The 21,063-nt window shown below is 40.9% G+C and overlaps 3 protein-coding genes across 8 annotated transcripts in view; 1 reads left to right on the top strand and 2 right to left on the bottom strand.

Moving 5' to 3' along the window:
- The window catches only part of LOC146676534 (carboxy-terminal kinesin 2-like), a 296,438-nt gene that overhangs the window by 125,252 nt on the left and 150,123 nt on the right, over nucleotides 1-21,063 (bottom strand). The window lies entirely within an intron of this gene.
- LOC146676539 (protein NLRC3-like) lies at nucleotides 582-8,733 on the bottom strand. Its single transcript, XM_085400832.1, has 4 exons — nucleotides 8,678-8,733; nucleotides 2,980-3,115; nucleotides 2,522-2,750; nucleotides 582-2,245 (listed from the first exon to the last, which is right to left on the bottom strand). The coding sequence occupies exons 1-4, from the start codon at nucleotides 8,731-8,733 to the stop codon at nucleotides 582-584; spliced, it is 2,085 nt and encodes a 694-aa protein (XP_085256958.1).
- Nucleotides 5,488-13,594, top strand: LOC146676538 (uncharacterized). Of its 6 annotated transcripts, XM_085402162.1 has the most exons (9): nucleotides 5,712-6,073; nucleotides 8,779-9,021; nucleotides 9,266-9,855; nucleotides 10,150-10,329; nucleotides 10,698-10,838; nucleotides 11,106-11,160; nucleotides 11,321-11,474; nucleotides 12,560-12,638; nucleotides 13,167-13,594. In XM_085402162.1, exons 2-9 carry the CDS (start codon nucleotides 8,820-8,822, stop codon nucleotides 13,206-13,208), a joined length of 1,443 nt encoding a protein of 480 aa, XP_085258288.1. In that variant the 5' UTR covers nucleotides 5,712-6,073; nucleotides 8,779-8,819; the 3' UTR covers nucleotides 13,209-13,594. The 6 variants fall into 6 exon arrangements, with proteins under 6 accessions (XP_085258285.1, XP_085258286.1, XP_085258287.1 ...); XM_085402159.1 differs by lacking the exon at nucleotides 5,712-6,073 and adding an exon at nucleotides 5,488-5,563 and having other exon boundaries at nucleotides 12,560-13,594; XM_085402160.1 differs by lacking the exon at nucleotides 5,712-6,073 and adding an exon at nucleotides 5,653-5,706 and having other exon boundaries at nucleotides 12,560-13,594.

Here is a 21,063-nt window from a genome sequence, read left to right as displayed (position 1 = left end):
ACTGTGTTAAAAGTCATTGTGGTTTTGATTTGACGTATGCATATATTCTGTTTGTGACGTATGAGGGGGCGTCATTAAATTCAAGCCCTGATGGTATAAAATATCTGTTTATGCTTTGATTAAGTCGGAGATCAGCCCGGTCTGCGAACGGAGCTGGTCTTCCCACGCGTGTATTTCATTAAAATCGTTTGACCAAGTTCTGGACCATGGTTGTTTGTACTCTCCTTCCCCAATATTTGAACCTTAACATTAGTTTACTCAAAATAAATTTAAGACATCAATATTAAAGGTTAAGTTATGATAATGAATACATGCAACTATAACTGATGACATAAGAATTTGGATTTTTTAAGCTAAAGCGAAGGTGCTGACTCACTTGGCATGTTACTCTCAAATCCTCCCTAATAACAATAACATAATTACACTTTAGCCACAAGAGGGCAGCAGCATTAATACAAGTCACGTGTATATAAAGGTACAGTGATTATATTACAGTGATTTTGACAAAAACAAAACAGAGGTTCATGGCAGTGTGTTTTTCATAACATACCAACCAAATTAAATAATAAAAACTTTATAACTTACAGAGCTTTTTTAGAGACTTTGACCACTGGCAGCAGCCTCAGAAGAGCCTCCTCTGAAGCAAAGTATTTCTGCAGGTTAAACACATCCAGATCTTTTTCTGATGACAGTAAGATGAAGACCAGAGCTGACCACTGAGCAGGAGACAGTTTATCTGTGGAGAGACGTCCTGAACTCAGGGACTGTTGGATCTCCTCCACTAGAGAACGATCATTCAGTTCATTCAGACAGTGAAACAGATTGATGCTTTTCTCTGCAGACAGATTCTCACTGAGCTTCTCCTTGATGTACTGAACTGCTTCCTGATTGGTCTGTGAGCTACTTCCTGTTTGTGTCATGAGGCCTTGCAAACGAGTTTGATTAGTCTTCAGACCCAAGAGAAAACGAAGGAACAAGTCCAGGTGGCCATTGGGACTCTGTAAGGCCTTGTCCACAGCACACTGGTGGAGAGATTGGAGTTTTGGTTTATCAAATAGTTTAGACCACATGGACGTTGTTTGTTGTTCTTCCAGCAGATTGAGTCCAGAGTTGATGAAGGTCAGGTGGACATGAAGAGCAGCCAGAAACTCCTGAACACTGAGATGAACAAAGCAGAACACCTTGTTCTGGTACAGTTGTTTCTCCTCTTTAAAGATCTGTGTGAACACTCCTGAGTACACTGAGGCTGCTCTGATATCGATGCCACACTCTGTCAGGTCTGGTTCATAGAAGATCAGGTTTCCTTTCTGCAGCTGATCAAAAGCCAGTTTTCCCAGTGACTCAATCATCTTCCTGCTCTCTGGACTCCAGTGTGGATCTGTCTCAGCTCCTCCATCATATTTGATCCTCTTGACTTTGGCCTGAACCACCAGGAAGTGGATGTACATCTCAGTCAGGGTGTTGGGCAGCTCTGCTCCCTCTCTGGTTTCCAGCACATCCTCCAGAACTGTAGCAGTGATCCAGCAGAAGACTGGGATGTGACACATGATGTGGAGGCTTCGAGCTTTCTTGATGTGGGAGATGATCCTGCTGGCCTGCTCCTCATCTCTGAATCTCTTCCTGAAGTACTCCTCCTTCTGTGGGTCAGTGAACCCTCTGACCTCTGTCACCATGTCGACACACTGAGGAGGGATCTGATTGGCTGCTGCAGGTCGTGTTGTTATCCAAAGGCGAGCAGAAGGGAGCAGGTTCCCTCTGATGAGGTTTGTCAGCAGCTCATCCAATGAGGTGGACTTTCTTGTTTCAGTCAGGATTTTAGTTTTGTTGAAGTCCAAATTAAGTCGACACTCATCCAGACCATCAAGTATGAACACAACCTGGAAGTCTTCAAGCCTGCAGATTCCTGATTCGTTAGTTTGATTAAAGAAGTGATGAACAAGCTCCACCAAGCTGAACTTTTCCTCTTTCAGCACATTCAGCTCTCTGAAAGTGAATGGAAATATGAACTGGATGTCCTGGTTGGCTTTGTCTTCAGCCCAGTCCAGGCTGTATTTCTGTGTTAAGACTGTTTTCCCAATGCCAGCCACTCCCTTTGTCAGCACTGTTCTGATTGGTTCGTCTCTTCCTGGTGAGGCTTTAAAGATGTCTTCTTGTCTGATTGTTGTTTCTGGTCTGTCTGGTTTCCTGGATGCTGTTTCAATCTGTCTGACCTCATGTTCCTCATTGATCTCTGCAGTCCCTCCCTCTGTGATGTAGAGCTCTGTGTAGATCTGATTCAGGAGGGTTGGGCTTCCTGCTTTAGCGATGCCCTCAAACACACACTGGAACTTCTTCTTCAGTTGGGCTTTAAGTTCTCGTTTACAGAGTGGAGCAAATATTTCTGAAGGTAAGAAATTCAGAAAAAAATATTATATAATAAATATCATAGCCTTTCAGTACCCTGAAAGGATGAATGTCTATTGGTCCATTTCTTGAGCTATTAGGAAAGATCAATATTCAGTCTTTAGAGAAATTCTCTTACTGCTCTGCAGATGGTCAGCCATCTCATGCTGCTTAAGTCTCCTCAAAAAGTGGAGTGTGATCTTCAGAAATGCTTCTCTGCAGCTCTTTCTTTCATCTTCATCCTCTCCTTCAAACATCTCCTCATCCTCCATCTGGCTCTTTAAAGTTTCTGGGTGATCTGGACTCAGAAGCTTCTGGATCTTCTTCAGCTCGTTCTTCACAAACATGGTGATGTTGTCCTCCAGCCGCTGGAAAAGAAGACTATATGAATTACCCAGTGGTAAATGGACTGGTTCTTATATAGCTCTCTTTGATACTCTGTGCACACAAAGCATTTTATACAACATGCCTCATTCAACCAAGCACATTGTTCTATGCTTAAATACTTTCTTTCACACTCTGATGGATGCATCAGAGGGCAGCTTGGGTTTAGTACGTTACCCAGTACATTTGCCAGCCAGGGTTTGATTCACAAACCTTCTGACTAGTAGCTGACCTGCTCCCCTCCTGAGCTACAGTCACCCCAATCTGACTGAAATCATGGAGCCCAAACTCTGATTTATGTTGGACACACTGACAATCCTCTGGTCCACAAAGTGCAGCATAGAGGTGACTGAAAAGAACAAATGTAAACGTAGTACTACAAACCATAACCACAGAGTCCAGGTGTGTTTGATGTTGCTGTGCAGACTGACCAGTGGAAACCTCTGCTCTCTGCTGGTCCACTCTGTGGAGGAGTAATGTATAATTAGCTCATGTTATGTCTGTCCACACACAGACACAAGCTAAAGGTCCATGAAGTGATGTTTGGATGGGTTCAGTCAATCAGATGACTGTCATGGTGGAGCTTTGCTAGTCCTGCTGATCCCACTGAGAATTAACAACTCAGTTTCCAGATGTCTGTAGTTTTCTGCTCAGTTTCTTTAGTCCCAACAGCTCTTACCATCTCCTGCATAAAGCTTTCCCTCCATGCTCAGATGCCCTGGAACAAGGTGCTCTCTTTATATCAGTGACTGGTTTAAAGGGACAACTTGCAGTGCTCACCAAACTTTGTGTCAGCAAAAGTAGTTCTAATGTTTCTTACATTTATTACATTTTTACATTTTTACACACACAAATCAATGAACGCAAAAACATGAACTTTCCAGATATTTTGTTTTACAATGTTACAAAACTCAGTTCACAACTACACAGTCTGATTTACAAGTACAAAATATTTATGACCACAGTTTGAGCCGATGTATGTCCCGAGTCTGTGGACTCAGTGGTTTTGTTTTGATTGTTATTGTCTTTTGTTACAATTTCATTCTGATTAAGATTTTCTAGTTCTGAGGTTTTGGTTTCTGTGTTCCCTCTGTACTGTGTTAGTATTGTGTCTCTGTGTTCACTTCCTGTTTTATTTTGACAGTGCCATGTCCTACGTTAGTGTGTCTACTTTTGCTTCCCCTTGTCTGGTTATGTCCAATGAATCCTGCTGTGTCTCCCTTTTCTCATTCCCTGATGGCTCTTTTGTGTATATGAGCCCTTTGTTTTCTCCTGCTTGTTGCTGGTTCGTCTGTGTTGTCTCCCCGTGTCTCCGTTTAAGGTTTCAGGTTAGTTTTTTAGTTTTTCAGTAGAGGTTATCTTAGCTTCTGCACAGGCCATCTCCACTGCACTTCACCGTTTCAATACAGCTCACTCACTTCACAGCAGTGTCTGCATCTTGGGTCCTTTATTAAATTCAACATGGCTCGCCCCGCTAGCCGTGACATAAGATGTGAAAACAATATCCAAAAAACACGAGAGACAAACAGGAAATAGTTTTATGGTGCAGGGCCAACAAACTGAGTCCAGCCATGAACTCAGAGTTGATTGAATTAGCATTTTGAATTGGCTGATCTGAGTTACTTCAATCAAGTCTATGTTCACTTTGAGTTAAGATTATACGTGATTGATGGAAAAGAAAAAAGCCGTCATCAGCAACTGATTCTGATTTAGCAGGTTTTCAAATCTAAACGGTACCCATCCCTAGCTGGCTGTAGTTAAACCTTTACTTAAAAAGCATCCCTAGACCCAGCTGTCTTAGCTAATTATAGGCCAATCTCCAACCTGACAATCCTTGAAAGAGTAGTTGGGGGGGCGACAATCAGAGGGGCAGTGTGATGATCTTAGGTTACGAACTACCGCAGTCAAGTCATTAAGGGAGACGGGATCAAACTGCTCTAAGACAGCTGAGCACACAGGAGAAAGACTCGGATCTGAGGCAGCAGTCGGCGAGACAAGAGCCCTAATAGACAGAACCTTGTTGTTAAAAAATGCTAAAAAGAGTGACGCTGAAAAACTAGTTCATGCATTTATTACTTCCAGGCTGGACGACTGTAATTCATTATTATCTGGAAGTCCTAAAAACTCCCTGAAAAGCCTTCAGCTGATCCAAAATGCTGCAGCAAGAGTCCTGACAGGGACTAGAAAGAGAGAGCAGATTTCTCCTGTTTTGGCTTCCCTTCATTGGCTGCTCCTCACATACAAGGTCTTAAATAATCAGGCCCCATCTTATCTTAATGCACAACACCTGATCTCTGGTTTCCTCACCTCTTCAATCCCACTTTAATACTTGACTAAACTCATTTTCCTGTTTAGGTGTTGAGGCAAAGCCGCCCATCTACAATGCAGGCAACAGCAAACGGAGCTATTTTTGATTCCCTTTGGGTTTTTTCTACTTTTGTGCTACAAAATGTTCAAGCTGATTAAATTCATTAGAATAAAAGTTCAGATAATTTTCTCATATTAATGTTGGAGGTAGAAATTCAGGTAACTTTGCACAAAAACTGGCAGAAATTTCCTTCAAAGATGGCGTTTTTACTTTAATACTATGAGTACACACTGTTAAAAAAATCCGTAAATTTAGGGGTCCCTTTACCGTGGATTTGCTACGGATTCGCTCCGTTTTGCGAAATACGGAAAGTTTGCTGTTGCGCAAGGCAGAATTTTCTCCCCCACCCAGAATATTCCGACGCCATTACTTTCAGTGCGGTCAGTGCCTACCTAAATTTCTGCAAGTCACAAGGAAAGTTGGAAACAGGTTGGTTGTGTGGAATGAGAATGAGAATTGAGTGCCACCTTGTACATTAAATTGGTCTCGATAGGCAGTTGGTAGTGGTGTGTATGTGAGTGGACGTTTGCTGCTAGCTGCGTTAGCATTAGCCAGCCGCCTGCGCTTCGTAAGTACGTCAAAAACCATTTTTTCCCTCCCTCTTACATGAAATTTGGTCTCGATAGTCAGTTGGTAGCCGTGTGTGTTTCATGGTAACATTTGAATGTGTGGGTTTTGCGTTATTTTGAAGCGTGGTTTGCCCAACTAAAGTTAACGTTAGCCCATAAGTTGGATGCGCGCGCTTGTGTGTGTGTGTGTGTGTGTGTAAATTAGCCACATGTGTGTATTGTTATAGCTCGCTGTGTTACGTTAGCATGCAACTGAACATGGTAATAATTAAAAGGGGTGATAGTTAAGTAGAATCAGATTTCATTGCAGAAAACATTGCAGCCCAAAGAGAGTGGCCCATGCAGCCCAACGCAGATTACTTATTTGAAGGTACCTGAAAAGTGAATGTGCTTCACTGTGCTGATATAAATTTATTGTTTTCATATTGATTCTGTTCTGATTCTGGCTATCCTTCAATTGGCAAATTCAATCTCTTAAAAATGTTGACTTGTAACATTTGTGGCTTTAACGCTCGGTCTTCGACTGATTACTTGAAACACTGCCGAACACACAGAAATAATAATAATGTATCTTTTTTATGTGGCCATAGGGATTGCAGAAGGAAGTTTAACACATACAGTAGCCTTGCTGTGCATATGTCACGAGCTCATGTAGACAGAAGGAGCACACAAACATGGAACCGTAATGTGTCTGTACAGTTAAGGTGCTTGTTTAATTTTTGCAGCAGTGAATATGATGATCTTAAAACTTTAAAGTGTCATTTGAGTGGTCACATAGATGAGGGTTTGACTGTAACATGTCCCTTTGATGGATGTTCTAAGACATTCAATGTAAAGTCATCATTTTTAACGCATATTTCCAGATACCATAAAGGGTGGGATGTTACCAAGATAGCCCCAGTTCATATATGTGAACTAACAGAACGGTCTTTCCAAGGTGAAGGATCACCTGAAGAACCTGAAAGTTTTAAAATTGATGCAGAACAAAGTGATAATTTCTGCAGTGATCAAGTGAAAGACAACTTCACAGAGAGTCTTGCTCAGTTTTACTTGGGTTTACAGGCAAAATATTTGGTTCCAGCCTCCACAATAACAGAAATAGCAAATGAAATGAGAACTATAAGTGATATTCAACAGGAATATACTGTGGATGCACTAGCCTGTGAACTGGGGCAGTATGGTGTTCCAAAGGAGACTGTAACATCTCTTGGGAATAGTATATACGAGCAGAGCCCTATGCACAAGGCATTACATGAAAAGGGTCATTTAACTACGCAACACAAGAGGCTGAAATATTACAAGTCACACTATGACTATGTTGAACCTGTTGAAGTCTTTCTTGGACGCAATCGCAGTGGCCAGAAGAGGCACTATCATTACATCCCAATACTGGAAACCCTCAAAGTAATTCTGAAACAGCAAGGTTTAGATCAGCACAGTCCTAGTTCAAATTCTGAAGATGATGTACTGTGTGATGTCACTGATGGGTGGGCCATCAAATCCAATGCCATGTTTTCCTCAGACCCAGACAGTTTAAAGGTAATGCTCTTTCAGGATGCTTTTGAGGTGGCTAATCCACTCAGATCTGCCAAGACAAAGCATAAAGTATTGGCTGTCTACTTCACACTTGGAAATTTTCATCCACACCAACGATCAACTGTTGATCAGATACAGTTGGCATTACTCTGTGTAGAGAAAGATTGCAAATACTTTGGAATGGATAAGATTTTCAATAAGCTAGTGTCAGACTTGTGTGAGCTGGAGGAAAGGGGCATATCTTTCAATGGAAAAATATATAAAGGCACTGTTGCGTGCATAATGGGCGATAATCTGGGCTCCCACATGATTGGTGGCTTTACAGAAAATTTCAGCACAGCTCAATATTTCTGCAGATACTGTTTGGCAACAAAAAGTGAATTTCAGTCGAACCCTCTCACAGTTTTCACTCATAGAAATCCAGCTGATCATAATGAGACTGTGCGGTTTCTGGAAAGTAACAATGAAGTACACACTCATCACGGTGTTAAATGTGACAGTGTTTTCAACAAACTGTCCAACTTTCATGTGTGTCAGCCAGGCTTACCAGCTTGTTTAGCTCATGATCTGTTTGAGGGGGTAGTAGATTATGATTTGGCATTGTTTTTGCAGTTCTTAATCAGAACACAAAAGTGGTTCAGTTATGAGGTTCTTAATGAAAGAATCAAATCATTTCCTGGTGAAAGCAGCGACAAGCTAAACACTATTCCCACTACAGGAGCCAGGCTTGGAGGACATGCAGCCCAAAACAGGTGGCTTTTGAAATTCTTGCCTGTTTTGGTGCATGACACAATTGAAGATGCTGATAATGAAGTATGGGGACTTGTACTACTTCTGAGGGAGCTTGTTGAATTTGTCTGTGCACCTCGGCTCTCAGAGTTGCAGATTGCTTTCATGAAGGGACTGATTGAACTGTATGTGGAATTGAGGCAAGAGCTGTTTCCAAGAGTTCAACTTAGACCAAAACACCACTATCTGCTTCACTATGCACACTTGACTTTACAATTTGGCCCACTCATATATACTTGGACAATGCGCTTTGAATCAAAACATTCTTATTTTAAAAGGTGCATTAGAGCAAGTAAGAACTTCATAAATGTAACCAAGTCTCTGGCTGAACGGCACCAGTTGCTTCAGGCTTATCAGTCTTGTGGTACCTTGTTTCGTTCCCAGGTTCATGTCTCAGACTCAACACGGTTCTATCCAGAGCTCTATGACCAGAACATAAAGACAGTGGTTGGAGAATTTGATTTGAACTCAAGTAACTCAGTTGTCACAGAGAGTGTGCAGGTTAAAGGCACTACATATGCAAATGGTATGCTGGTCTTACTGAGCTACACAAAAGGACTACTGCAGTTAGGACAAATAGCAAGCATTTTTGTAAAAAATGAAACTACTGTCCTACTTTTGCTTCGAGGGAAAACTGCCAGCTGGATACCTGAGCTTGGACTCTATGAACTTGATGAAAATGCTTCTGACCTGTTCAGTTGCCATGATTTGAACAAACTTGCTGATTATCATCCACTTTATTCTTACCAGAGAGGTACTCGGTGGCTCATTCCTCTTAAACACACACCAACATGGAACTTGTGAAAAACTATGTCAAGAAAGCAATGCCATCGCTCAGTAGCGATCAGATGGATACACTCATGGCTAAACTGGAGGAATTAGGAGTTCTCTCTGTAGATGACCTGAGCCTTGTGGACCCGGAGGACATTAAAGACACTCTGCCATTCATTCAGTGCAAAAGATTCGTCAGAGCTGTCAAAGCATTGGAAGCAGGTGAGTTTTTGCCCCTCTGTTTTAATGCAAGTTTTCTGAAACTACAAAGGTTTATTCCAAAAATGCAAAAAAAAAGTTGCCATCAGCTGTACATGGCAATAATTACTCTATAATTGGTTTTCATAATTAGGTCCATTTGTATTCCTGGTTGACCCAAACTGGACATTGAGGACCAATGTATTAATTGATTTGCAACAATTGTGATGTGTTTAATTTATGGAGATGTTTGTCATGTCATCCATAGATTCACAAACTCCACCGCAGTTCACCCGGCCTGGCCCCTCATCAACACCTGAACCACAGAGGTTTCAGCTGCCCTCAACACCACCTGAGACAGCCGACTCCCCATCCCAAGACGCATATTCTGTACCATGGCACAAATTTCCCTCAAAAGTCATGGATGAGTTGCGTGAAAAAAAGTACATAATGGGGAAAGACAGACGAGAGATGGTTCGGATCGTCGCTGAAGATTACCTCCATAAACACCCAGGAAGACCTGGTAGACAAAAGCTGAGGGAACTCGCCAGTATGATTGTAGGACAATATCCTGCCTCCTTCAAGCTGACAGAGCCGTTTGGAAACAAACCTTTTGCAAAAGATGGTTCTGAAACTCTCTTTCGTCAGCTGGAACACAGAATTGAAAATATGAAGAGGCCACAAAGCTCACTGAAGAGGCAAGCAGGGGGTGAAAATTCAACAAAGAAAAGGCCCAGGAATTCAGATCTGTATGGATGTGTGGCGTGGGATCCAATCATTGAGGGGGCCGTGTGTAGAGAAGACCTGCTGTCTAAACGAGATGAGTTGAAACGTGCCTTTCAAACCCAGGATCTTCAGGTGGGTCTGCAATCATCCATTACAGATACAGAAAGCTTTATTAATCCTCGAAGGGCAATTCGGTTCCTACAGTCCACCATCTAGACATACAACCATTCACACAGCAACAGTATATAGCAGGAGTAATGCGATAAGGTCTGGGTCCAAGTACAATTTAGGACACATTGTGAAATTGTAGATCGTCTGTAGATCACTATGCCCATAGTCAATTGAAATTGATACCCTGTTTTATTATTTTAATTGGTTAGTTTGACTAACTGTTCGACTGTTTGTCTAACTGCCTCATATCTTTAGGAGTCATCTGTTCGAAAATTGATGACTGAAACATATCCCATTCAGCGTGAAATCCTCAACGATGATGATACCACTATTGCCGTTGTAAAGGACGAGTGGCCGTTCCTGTTTGAAGTTCCTCACCTGTTTGATCATGCATCTAAACTCCTTGGCTTCTCTGTACAAAACAAGCTGGCACAGGTGTGTTGTTATTGTTATTATTATGATTGTGCTGTGCTGCTCCATATGGAGAGAATTTTGTCTTTATTAATCAATCAGAAAAAGATTTGCAACCAAAAAGAGAGTTGAGACCAAAAAAGATAAACTGGCAACCAATCAAATAGAATAACTTGGATGAACAATCAAATGGAATAGATTTGAGACCAAAAATCAGGAAGTGACAACCAAAAAAGCAGGACATTTGAGATCAAAACAGAACAGGTTGCAAATGAAAATGAAATAATTCATTTTTATTTTTATTTTTTTCAAAATTCTCTCCATAGCTCCAAACGAAAATGAGTGTTAGTCTTATGTACTTGTACAAAATTAACACCTTGAACCTTGAACAGGAACTTTCCAAAAAAGAAAAGGGGATCAATGACTTCCTTGACTCCAAAGGGATGAAGATGGGCGAAGGTCCAATACAGCTCATCTGTGGCATTTCAAAATACTTCAAGGAAGACTCTTATAAACTCTTCCACAAAAAAGAGGTAGATGTTGTAGATTTTAAACTGTGTGCAAGATAATTATTTGCATCCAGTGGTGAACCAAGTAACCAACCACAGTAGGAAGTATAGATTCCCCTAATTGTGCTGCTGATATTCTCTATAAACTCTCTATCTATAAACTATTTACATTAATGTTTTTGCATAATGGCTACCTCTGTCTGATGAAGACACTAGCAGATAGTCAATTTGCCAGCAGGTTTGTGTGTACTGGAAACATTAATTCATGTATCATGTCTGTCACCAAAACAGATCTCTGCAGATCCTGAAGTCGAACTCCCAGTGACCCCATGCATCCTAATCAGAGGTTTGTAGTTAAATCTTTTTTTGTATCCCAGCAAGCTGTTGTTAGCTGTTGTTATAAGCTGTTGTTGTGTCATATTTATTAAAGAAATTTTTGCTTGCCTTAAAATATAGGATTTTTTTTTTTTTTTGTAAATGGTACATGGTTTTTATCTGTGTTTAAGGTGACCAGCAATTCAAGATTGCTGTTGATGGGTTACTTGTCAATGACCACATCACCTCTCCCATTGTGGCCTTGAGCTACGTCTTCTCCATGTTTTATGTCTGCAACGTCCAATACCCACCGGAGATGGCTTTTACTCTCGAATTCATGCAAAGGTAAGCACTCATTGTTTGGAAATACTTTGTAAATGTGACTTTGCCGTGCCTTTCTGCACCTGACCTGCTTTTTGTCAATCTACACTAAACCCGTTTGTCTGAGATGTACAAGCTCAAAATGTGTCGTCACATGCTGTGAGCTTTTAGATCAGCTGTTATTGGCTTATGATCCCCCTGAATATGGATTTGTTCAGAGATTTTGTAGCTCCCTGTTGAAGACTATTGTTGGAATAAATGTGTCATATCTTTTTAAAGGGCAGGTAACATGCTTTTTGCTTTAAATAGTGTCCTAAGTCAATCAATAACAAAACAAACATAACATGATTCCAGTTGGGAAATGGAGCAAAAACATATTTTTCTCAGAATGGTTTGTTGACACAAAATTCGTTTGAGCTATCTCTTTAAAACCATTAGCACCTGAGACCAGGTTATGTCAGTGGTGGTCAAACCTTTTCATGTCAAAGACACACAAACTGAAATTTATTTGGCTGCAGACCCCAAACTCAAAATATGTTGTTCCAGGGACCCCCCCCCCGAAGGAAAGACTAAACATATTAATTTAAAAAATACTACATAGTGGATTCATGCCCAAATGTTAATACTTGTACTGATGTGTAACGTGCACTGAATGTCACAGTTTCTCCACTCCATGTTTGAATAACCCCCAGGACAGTCCGTGTTCAAATGTGCTGTTACACCTTTTGATAGGACAATGTCAACTGTGTTTTCTATCCCCTTCTGTGTTCTGTGCATTTATAATATCCCTGCATACACATTGAGGATGCATGCTGTCATGTGTTAGTGATAAGCAGACTTCTCACCCTTGCAAACATTTCTGTATATGCACAGTGTGAATGCATGTGTCTTGAAAAGACAAAGGAAGAGAGCTTAGCCACTGGCACCAGCACCACAACAACATTGGGTTCTAGACAGATGGTCAACTAGAATGATAGAGAGGTTCACACATAGGGGCATATTGAAGAAAACAAATGTAGGATTTTATTGAACTGCTCCACTCCTGTCAAGCCACACTACATGTGCAAACTTTGTCTGCATATCACTATTGTTTTTTTTTTTTCCCTCAGAGTTTTCTTTGGGGTCAATCCTGAGCGAGGCTCCAAGGCAGAGAAGAAGGGGAAGAAACGGCACTTCATTCCTCCACAGGTGTGCAAGCTGGTTTCTCAGCTGAAGGAATTTGAATGCAAGCAGAAGGAATCTGAATGGGCCATTTGAGCTGTTCTCAGAGCTCAGAAAATACCTTTTTGGACTGAATGTACACACACACACACACACACACACACACACACACACACACACACACACACACACAAAGGCAAATCCAAAAACATGGGGCTTGGGAGTAGAAATACAGATTTTTACAGTATTAGGTGAGTTCAGATGTTTTAACTAGATGCCCACAACACACATGCTGCAGTTTCAAATCCCCCATGTTAAGGGGGAGGGAAGGTGGGCGATATTTGTCATTCCAGTTAAGCTTTTCCTGTCATTGTGGAGTTGGAGGTGTAAGTTTTAATTTTTTTTTAGTTTTAAGTTGTTTTAAGAGTTTTAAAAATCTCTTTATGGCATGTTGCACAGTCATCCTTCTAAGGTCATGGTTGTTATTGCTGCACTGATGTTTTATAGAAAAGTTGTATAATGTAATACTTCTAATGTTCTATTTGTTTTTTGTAGAAAGGTCAGCCACTGGTTGCAGAGCTCTGCCTGTCGGTGTGATATGTGGAGTTGGAGGTGTAGGTTTCTGCATCCTCCTGGAGGGGGCTCCTCATTTTGCACTGACAGGTGAGACAGCAACAGCAATGCTGGCAGTTTTATTGTCTTATTTTGTCATTGTCTTTAACAAATCAATTTGTTATTAATGCCTGTCAGCCTGTGGATGCTAAAAAGTTGCTAGATTTGGCATCTCCCTGTTAAAGGACATGGCTGTACTTCTTTGAGAAAACAGCTGGTTTATGTATGTAAAATTTCTCTGAATGTGAAGGTGATGTTCTGAATGTTTTAATGGTTGTAGTGTAAATATTGCAAATCATTCACCACAAAAAGTGAAATCACTTTAAAGCACTGGCAGCTGTTAAAGGAAATAAATAATTGCTGTGATTCTACATTTGTGCTTTATTGATGGTAAACGGTATAGAGAATGGTACAGAATTAAACATTTTAGGATGACTGAAGTGTCCGTAAATGGTATGGATTGAGTACTTAAATAATACGGAATATTCCATTTTAGGTTTGATGGAACTGTCCGTAAATGGTAAAGAAAAAGTCAGGTAAATCTACGGAAATATCTGTTATAGGGTTTACGGAATTGTCTGTGCAATAACGCCGAAATTTATGGAAAATACGGAATTTTCCATTTTAGGTTTGACGGAAATGTCCGTCAATGGTACAGAAAAACTCGGGTAAATCTACAGAAATATCCGTTTTAAGGTTTACGGAAGTGCCCGTACAATAACGGAAAAAGTGCTGGTAATTAATTACCAGCACTTTTTCCGTTTTATAACGGAATTTTTTTTAATAGTGCATTTCAGAGCCTGTACTCTTTTACCTTTACTTGAGTAAAGAAGCTGAATCAGTATTTCAGCTTTAAGAGGGTATTTTAACACAAACATCAGTCCTTCTACTTAAGTATGTTTGACACTTTGTTTAATCATCATTTTTAATGATCAAATATAATTATGTTTGTTATTTGTGGATTTTAAATGTCCTTGACAGAGACAGATGATGATCATTATCCTGCACTGTGCTCTCAGGTTTGGTCGAGCTAGCACAAAGAATGGCTATGTTGAACTTCCTCCTGGGATCTACACTAAGAAGTGAGTCCAACATTAGCAGGGTCTCTTTCCTTTATCTGATTCACTTTAGCATTCACAGTCACGTGAAGCTTGTTATTAACTCGATAAGTCAACCCAGGGTTTCAGCTGAGCGCTCACATGAAACACATGGTGTTGGCAGCATCTGATCAATCATATTCATGGAGACGTGTATCAGCAACAGAGCAGCTGAGTTTGCAGAAGGAAGTCAAACTAAACCACAGGAACAATATGAGGAGATTACACACATAATAAAATACTAGCAGTAACACAGCTGCTGCAGACAAATCAGTCGTGTGATCGTGTGTGAGAGGAGAAGGACTGTAAAGGAGTTTGGTGTTAAAAGCTCTGTATGAATGTGGGAGACTTTGAAGGGCTTTAAAAAGGCCAATATAAAATAAAAGGCAGCAAAATTGCTGAGTGTGAAAGTCACCAGACTTATCAGAGCTCTGTGATTAAGACCTGTAAGAACACCTGTTTGTACTTGTTGGCATTATATCAAACACACACGTATATTAAGCCTTTGTTTGAACTCTGGTTGAATTTGTTACTTTCAGACTGTGAAACATCACAGAGGCTGCAGCTGCAGATCTTTTATTCACCTGGAAATTTACTTTAAATGTTAGATGGAAAATGTATTGCTCAGTTTAACCAAAGTAAGAACAAGAATCCATAAACCTTCATAAAGACAAACATCTCCCAGAACATTGAGCTGCTGAAGTGTCACTGAAGGGAAAAACTATTTGTCCTCCTCCATCCAGCAACACCTGAAACACCTGAGTGGAAGCTCCTCCCTACACTGTGTTTGAAGCAAAGCACAAAGGAGACACCTGCTGGAGCAGCTGGAGTCCTACAGACACTCAGCCTCTTCACTACACAAACACCTCCTACAACATCCACTCTTTCCACTCTGACTGCTGTGTTTGTGGAAACACTCCAACACACACCGCTTCACATACCAACATAGAAATGTGTGAAAAAGAGCTGAGCTGATATTAAACATGAGGATTTATTCAAAAATACAGAGTCAGGAACAACATCTAGACACACATTACCTCTCAGCAGCAGAAGAACATCCTTTAAAGTCTATATCAAAATCCTTCGACTTGTTGCTCTTTAAGGAAACACAGCTGGGTTCAGGTCCAGGAGATTCTGGCCTCTTATTGATCCTAAAAGAAAAACAATAAATGTCACAGCTTCATGAGACAGGAAGGAAAAACTGGAAATATTAAATTAAAGACATGATGAACAATGTGAAACTCATAAAAATAATGTACTTACTCTTTGTCACATAACAGTCTTTTGTTAAAGTTTTCAATAATATCCTTCGAGTCGTTGCTCTTTAAGGAAACACAGCTGGGTTCAGGTCCAGGCTCTGGATTAGTTTTAGGGTTATGTCCAGCTGAGCCTGGTACGCCCCACAGCTCTGGGCTTTAAAACAACACACACAGAGGTATGAGTGTGAATAATGATGGAGCAGTGATGTGAGTGCTGAGCTGTGACATGGAGAAGAGTCATGGACAGTTAGAGATGGTCATCTCACCTCTGAGCTTTGGTCTGGCTCTCATGTTCCCCACACAGAGTGCTTTTAGAGGGAGGGACTCCCTCCTCTCTGTCCTCACACTGATCCATGCTGCTCAATTCACATCAGCTCACACACACTTTCTACCTTCACCTGCAGAGGAAACACAAATCATTCATGTGCACATAAACCAAAATCCTCCTTTCCATCATGTGTGCTGTCCAAATATCAGCTGAATGCAGTCAGACAGCAGTGTGAGGCACAGGAAGCTGCCATCAGCTGCTCTACTTCTACTATCAGTCCACTAGATGGAGCCATGAAGCACACATGATGCATTCACTGACACACACTGATTCACTGTGACTGGAAGTTTAAGTACATTAAGCCTCCACTCATCTACATTGTGCTTACAACCCACTGCCCCCCATCTCCCACCCCCATCAACCTCCTGGGGCCAGGAATGACTGGAACTGAATTGGAAACGGGCGTAATCAAACATAAATCTGTTATTCTTATCCATAGGTGTTAAACTCTGGCCCGCGGGCCAAATTTGGCCCGCAGCCTAATTACATTTGGCCCGCGAAGCCAATACTAAATTATTATTAGAGCTGGCCTACTGGTATTATACAGCTAATATATATATTGTTTAGTATTAAGCTTTGCTTGTTCCATATTCGGTTTTTCAGCAAAACTTGTTTGAGTCCATAAGAAAAGATTCATTCTTAAATCTGGAGGAAGATTTTTTTTTTCAGTAAATATTAACGTTAGCCCGCGACCTTGTTCCAGTTTTGAATTTTGGCCCACTGTGTATTTGAGTTTGACACCCCTGTTCTTATCCAACCTGTCTGCCTGGACACAGTTTGCTGACCGATCATGGAGCCTATGATTCGCTTGGACAACAACTTCATGAATGTGGAAATGAAACTGAGTGTCAGCTGAGTGTCGAGCAGAAGAGGAATCAGAGAAAAGTGACAGAGCTGCTGACTTTACAAAGAAAACTAAAACCATGTTGAAGAGATTAAACAGATAATACAAGCTAACAACAACACAGCTGCTGCTGCAGACAAAACACATGTATGAGTGTGTGACAGGAAAAGCACTGAACAGAAGTTTACTATTAAAAATGCAGCATGTTGTAAAAAGTTTGGTCAGTGAGACTGAAAAATGGCTGCATGAGTTACTATTGTGAACAAACCCCTATAAGAACCCTGATATTACCTGAATAAGATCAAATCCTGATACGTAGTGCAGACCTTGGTAAGAGATACGGTCCAACTGGAATATAAACCTTTGGTGTGTTTAATCCAGTCAGTCTCTGAGTAACTCCACTCCTCTGCTTTCTGTTGGAAGAGACAAAAGTTTGTAGCACGATCCTTTTCCTCAGATGCCTGTGTTGGATTTATATTACATCTAAGATAAAAAATAATTCACAAAGTCTGCTCTGTCCTCCTGTCCTCCCTGCAGTCTCTGTGAGCTCCGCAGAGTGATTATAAAGACCCGGAGCTCAGAGTTTCTCCAACACCGTGGTCAAGTGTGAGCCACGCCTGCCACCCGTTATCTGCCAAACTTGAGCTTCAACGCTAAGTTTTACGGTAGTGCTGCTTCTTATCCCTTTTTGCTGATCACACACATAACAACACACATGGTTTTCAGGAAGTTAACAGAAATTAAGCCACAGTGTCATTTGTTTTTCACTCAAGTTGTCTTTTCTTCTTAATTTTTCTGGTAACGCTTCTTCATTCATGATTCATTCAAATCTAAAATAACTTCAAAAAATGTAAAATATTTCTGAAAATCATCTCTTATAGTTGAAATTCAGTTGTCATTTGGCTCAGCTGCTCTTTCATGCATCCATAGTTTCACCTCAAACTGCTGCTTGAGACACGAGAAATTAAAGAACAACTCTGTTCAAACGGAGAAACTTTGAAGGAACTCAATAATGTCATTTAAATGGTTTCAGGTAGGTGTATGAAGGTTCTGTATTCAATCATATATGATAGTTGACATGAAATTCTGAATTCATCTTCTTGGACACCCACACTGCATAATTCTGTAGAAATGAAATTAGTCGTTTCTAATCAATTTCAACATCAAATATCATAACATTGCATCAAAATGCGTAAAAATGATTCTTGATAGCTGACCTTAAAGTCTCTGTGCATTCTTCCTCTGGGTTACCTTCTCTATATATTTGCAGTTTAACCACCAAAAGCTGCAAGGTTTCAGAGAAATAAAAGGAGCGTTCTACTCAAATTTAATAAGATTCATTTAATAAACAATAGAAAAAAAACTTTGACAGTTGTCATAAAATTCTTAACAAACTCCTCTTCTGTCTGTAGCTCAGGAGTTAGAGCAGGGGCCCGTTCTTCGTACGTCACTTACTACATCCAAGACCAAACCATCGCGCTAACCGTGAGCTCGCTAATCCGGTTCTCCGAACACACCTGCTGTTGACGATTAGTACAGCTGGATGAAGTAATGTGAGATCACTGGGTGGCTTAACAGGGGCTACGCATCGATAGTAGAAACATTGATCGGCAACCCTTTGATTGGTCGGCGAAAATGTCGAAGGAGCGCGCTCGGTATTTTTCGGCAGCAGAGCAAGAACTCCTGAGTGAGGGATTTCAGGAGTTTCAGAGTTTAATCAGAACGCAAGGGAACACTGCAAAGGCTGCAAAAGCAAGGAGAGAGGGCTGGCAGAAAGTTGCTGACAAATTAAACTCGTAAGTAATTTCATATCACACTATATTATCCAATATTATATTACATTATATTATATTATAATATGTTATATTATATCCCCTTTCACATTAGAGCCACAACAGGACCCACTAGAACATGGGAACAAGTAAAAGTGAAATATAAGAATATTCTACAGAATGGTAATATTTATCACTTATATTGCTTTTAGTCTCTTGGAAAGAGAACCTGAAATACTCTGTTTGTTTGTTTATAACAGCAACCAAGAAAAGGGCAGAGCAAAAAAAAGACAGGTGGTGGTCCTGCACCCCCTCGTCAACAAGTTGGTTAAGTGAATAATACCCTCACGGGAAAATCGATATCTCTCTATGAGCACACTGTCGCGCTGAGCTAAAGGATCCTGTCTGTCCCGCAATATACGCTGAATTCTGAGGACTCTCCTTATCAATCTTGCACCTTCCGCAATGGGTGGCTCGCGTATACGGACAGGACATGGCTGCGACAGACTTCCCAAATCCACCTTCGCTTTTATAGCCGTGGTCTCCCATCTTGATTACACGAAGTAATTTACAATTACTACTCTGAAATATGAATTACATCTGTAATAATCACATACATGTAATAGAATGTTAATAGTACATTTCCCTTTTTTAGGAAATGACCTGTATGTATCTGTGTGACATCAATAAAAGGATCAAGTGCTGCATTATCTTTAGTTACATTGATGTTATTTATTTATGGTGAAACAGTGGTGAAATATCGCTGTTGCTTTCGTATAAATGAAGCGGACATACCTGCGTGGCCGCGATCTAATCCTGTTTACATAAAGTAAACCTGCTCCCGAGCAGGTTTACGCTTACGGCTCTGTTGCTACGACAGCAAGTCCCGGATGAGCTTCGGGGAACCGAACGATCCAAGATCACGCAAAATCGTCAACAATCAAATCCAGCTAACTTACTTAGCGAGGTACGAAGAACAGGCCCCTGGTCACGAAGTAACTGGAAGGTTGGTTGTTTGATACGAGATACTAACCCCAAGATAGAAAACTCTTCTGCACAGGAAAAGTCCTTGAATGAGTCATTTGTATGAAGCACTTTGAATGCTCAGAGTAGAAAAGCACCATATCAGAACCAGCCTCACCCACTTGTGATGGGTGGGTGGCTGTGGCTCAGGTGGTAGAGCAGATCAGCTGCTGATTGGAAGGTTGGTGGCTCGATCCTTGGCTTCCCCAGCCTGCATGCCAAATATCCTTGGGCAAGATTCTAACCCCAAGTTGCCCTCTGATGATTAGTTTGCACTTGTGTTTAGAAGTGCTTGTGTGAATGAGGCCTGTTGTATAGAGCACTTTGAGAACTCCAGGAGAGTAGAAAAGCACTATATAAGAATCAGTCCATTTACTACATGTCCGCAAAGTTTCATCTCCAACCACTGCAATATTATTTGTTAGGATCGCTGTTCTCTCCGGGTACTCCGGCTTCCTCCCACCGTCCAAAGACATGCAGCTTGTGGGGATATTTAGTTGGATAATCCAAATTGCCACTAGGTGTGAATGTGCGAGTGAATGTGAGTGCGAATCGTTGTCTATCCCTGTGTGTTGGCCCTGCGACAGACTGGCGACCTGTCCAGGGTGTACCCCGCCTCTCGCCCTATGACAGCTGGGATAGGCTCCAGCGCCCCCGTGACCCTGAAAAGGAGAAGCGGAAGCTGATGGAGGATCGCTGTTTTTTTCCTCAGGGTTTTGTGATGCCTTTTTGTTTTCGAGAGTCTTTTGTGTTTTAGTTTGGATCTTTGTATATAAGGATGGTTAATAGTTTGCTTTAGGATTTACTATATCCCATGTACCCTGTTTTCATATTGTAGTTTGTCTTCTTGGTTTTGTAACACTAAATATCTGCTTTTGTGATCCCTTTCTGTACTTCAGTTATGTCCCTTTGTCTGTCTTGTCTCTCTGTTTGTCTGTCATTGTCTGATTTCCCCATCTGTCATGTTTCCCATTCACTTATATTTTCCTTTCTGTTTTCTACATGTCTGCGTATGTCTCTGTGTATCATTTCCTCTTTTTTATCGTCTCGTGTCTTGTGAACTTAGCTTTGAGTTTTACTTCCCCCATTTGGTTAATGATTTGTTCCCATCAGTGTCTCAGTCTCGTCTGCATTTATCTAGCTCATGTTCCCCTGTCCAGTCTGTTCTCCTCTATGTAATTTAAGCCTTGTTCTCCATGTTTTCCTGTTTTATTGTTTTAACTGTTGCTTCCTGTGACTATTGTAGTTTTCTCCTGCATCATGTCTCTCACCCGTTGCCTCTCGTCTCATTATCCAGTGTGTATTTATTGTCCCCGTCTTCTTGTGTACATTGTGCTTTCCTTGCTCTGTGTTCCCATGGTTTTGGGGGCGGTGGTGTGGGATTGATTAAGGAAATGGTTGGGTTAATAGGAATGACCAAAATGAGAAAAATAAATCGATCTTCAATAAGAGAAAGGATTATTCTAAGAAGGAATATTTTTGATGGATCAGAATTATATAATGAAATATGAACAAAA

This window comes from Rhamphochromis longiceps, linkage group LG3 (genome assembly GCF_057381845.1).
Source record: "Rhamphochromis longiceps isolate RC_006_pf linkage group LG3, R_longiceps_female_GT1.1, whole genome shotgun sequence".
In the NCBI taxonomy this organism is placed as follows: domain Eukaryota; kingdom Metazoa; phylum Chordata; class Actinopteri; order Cichliformes; family Cichlidae; genus Rhamphochromis; species Rhamphochromis longiceps.
Note: the sequence above shows the minus strand (reverse complement) of the source record. Positions and strands in the feature narration are given on the sequence as shown.

Excerpts from the sequence above, each read along its gene's own strand:
- LOC146676539 (XM_085400832.1), bottom strand. The coding sequence starts at position 8,733 with ATGGCAACTGAACAGGTCAGAAGCATTTTCATCAAGTTCATAGAGTCC. Across the intron at positions 3,116-8,677 it reads TTCATAGAGTCCAAGCTCAG|TCACCTCTATGCTGCACTTT; the intron begins GTATCCAGCTGG and ends TGTTCTTTTCAG. Across the intron at positions 2,751-2,979 it reads GGTCAGCTACTAGTCAGAAG|CGGCTGGAGGACAACATCAC; the intron begins GTTTGTGAATCA and ends CTTCTTTTCCAG.
- LOC146676538 (XM_085402159.1), top strand. The coding sequence starts at position 8,820 with ATGGAACTTGTGAAAAACTATGTCAAGAAAGCAATGCCATCGCTCAGT. Across the intron at positions 9,856-10,149 it reads TTCAAACCCAGGATCTTCAG|GAGTCATCTGTTCGAAAATT; the intron begins GTGGGTCTGCAA and ends TCATATCTTTAG. Across the intron at positions 11,161-11,320 it reads CCCATGCATCCTAATCAGAG|GTGACCAGCAATTCAAGATT; the intron begins GTTTGTAGTTAA and ends TCTGTGTTTAAG.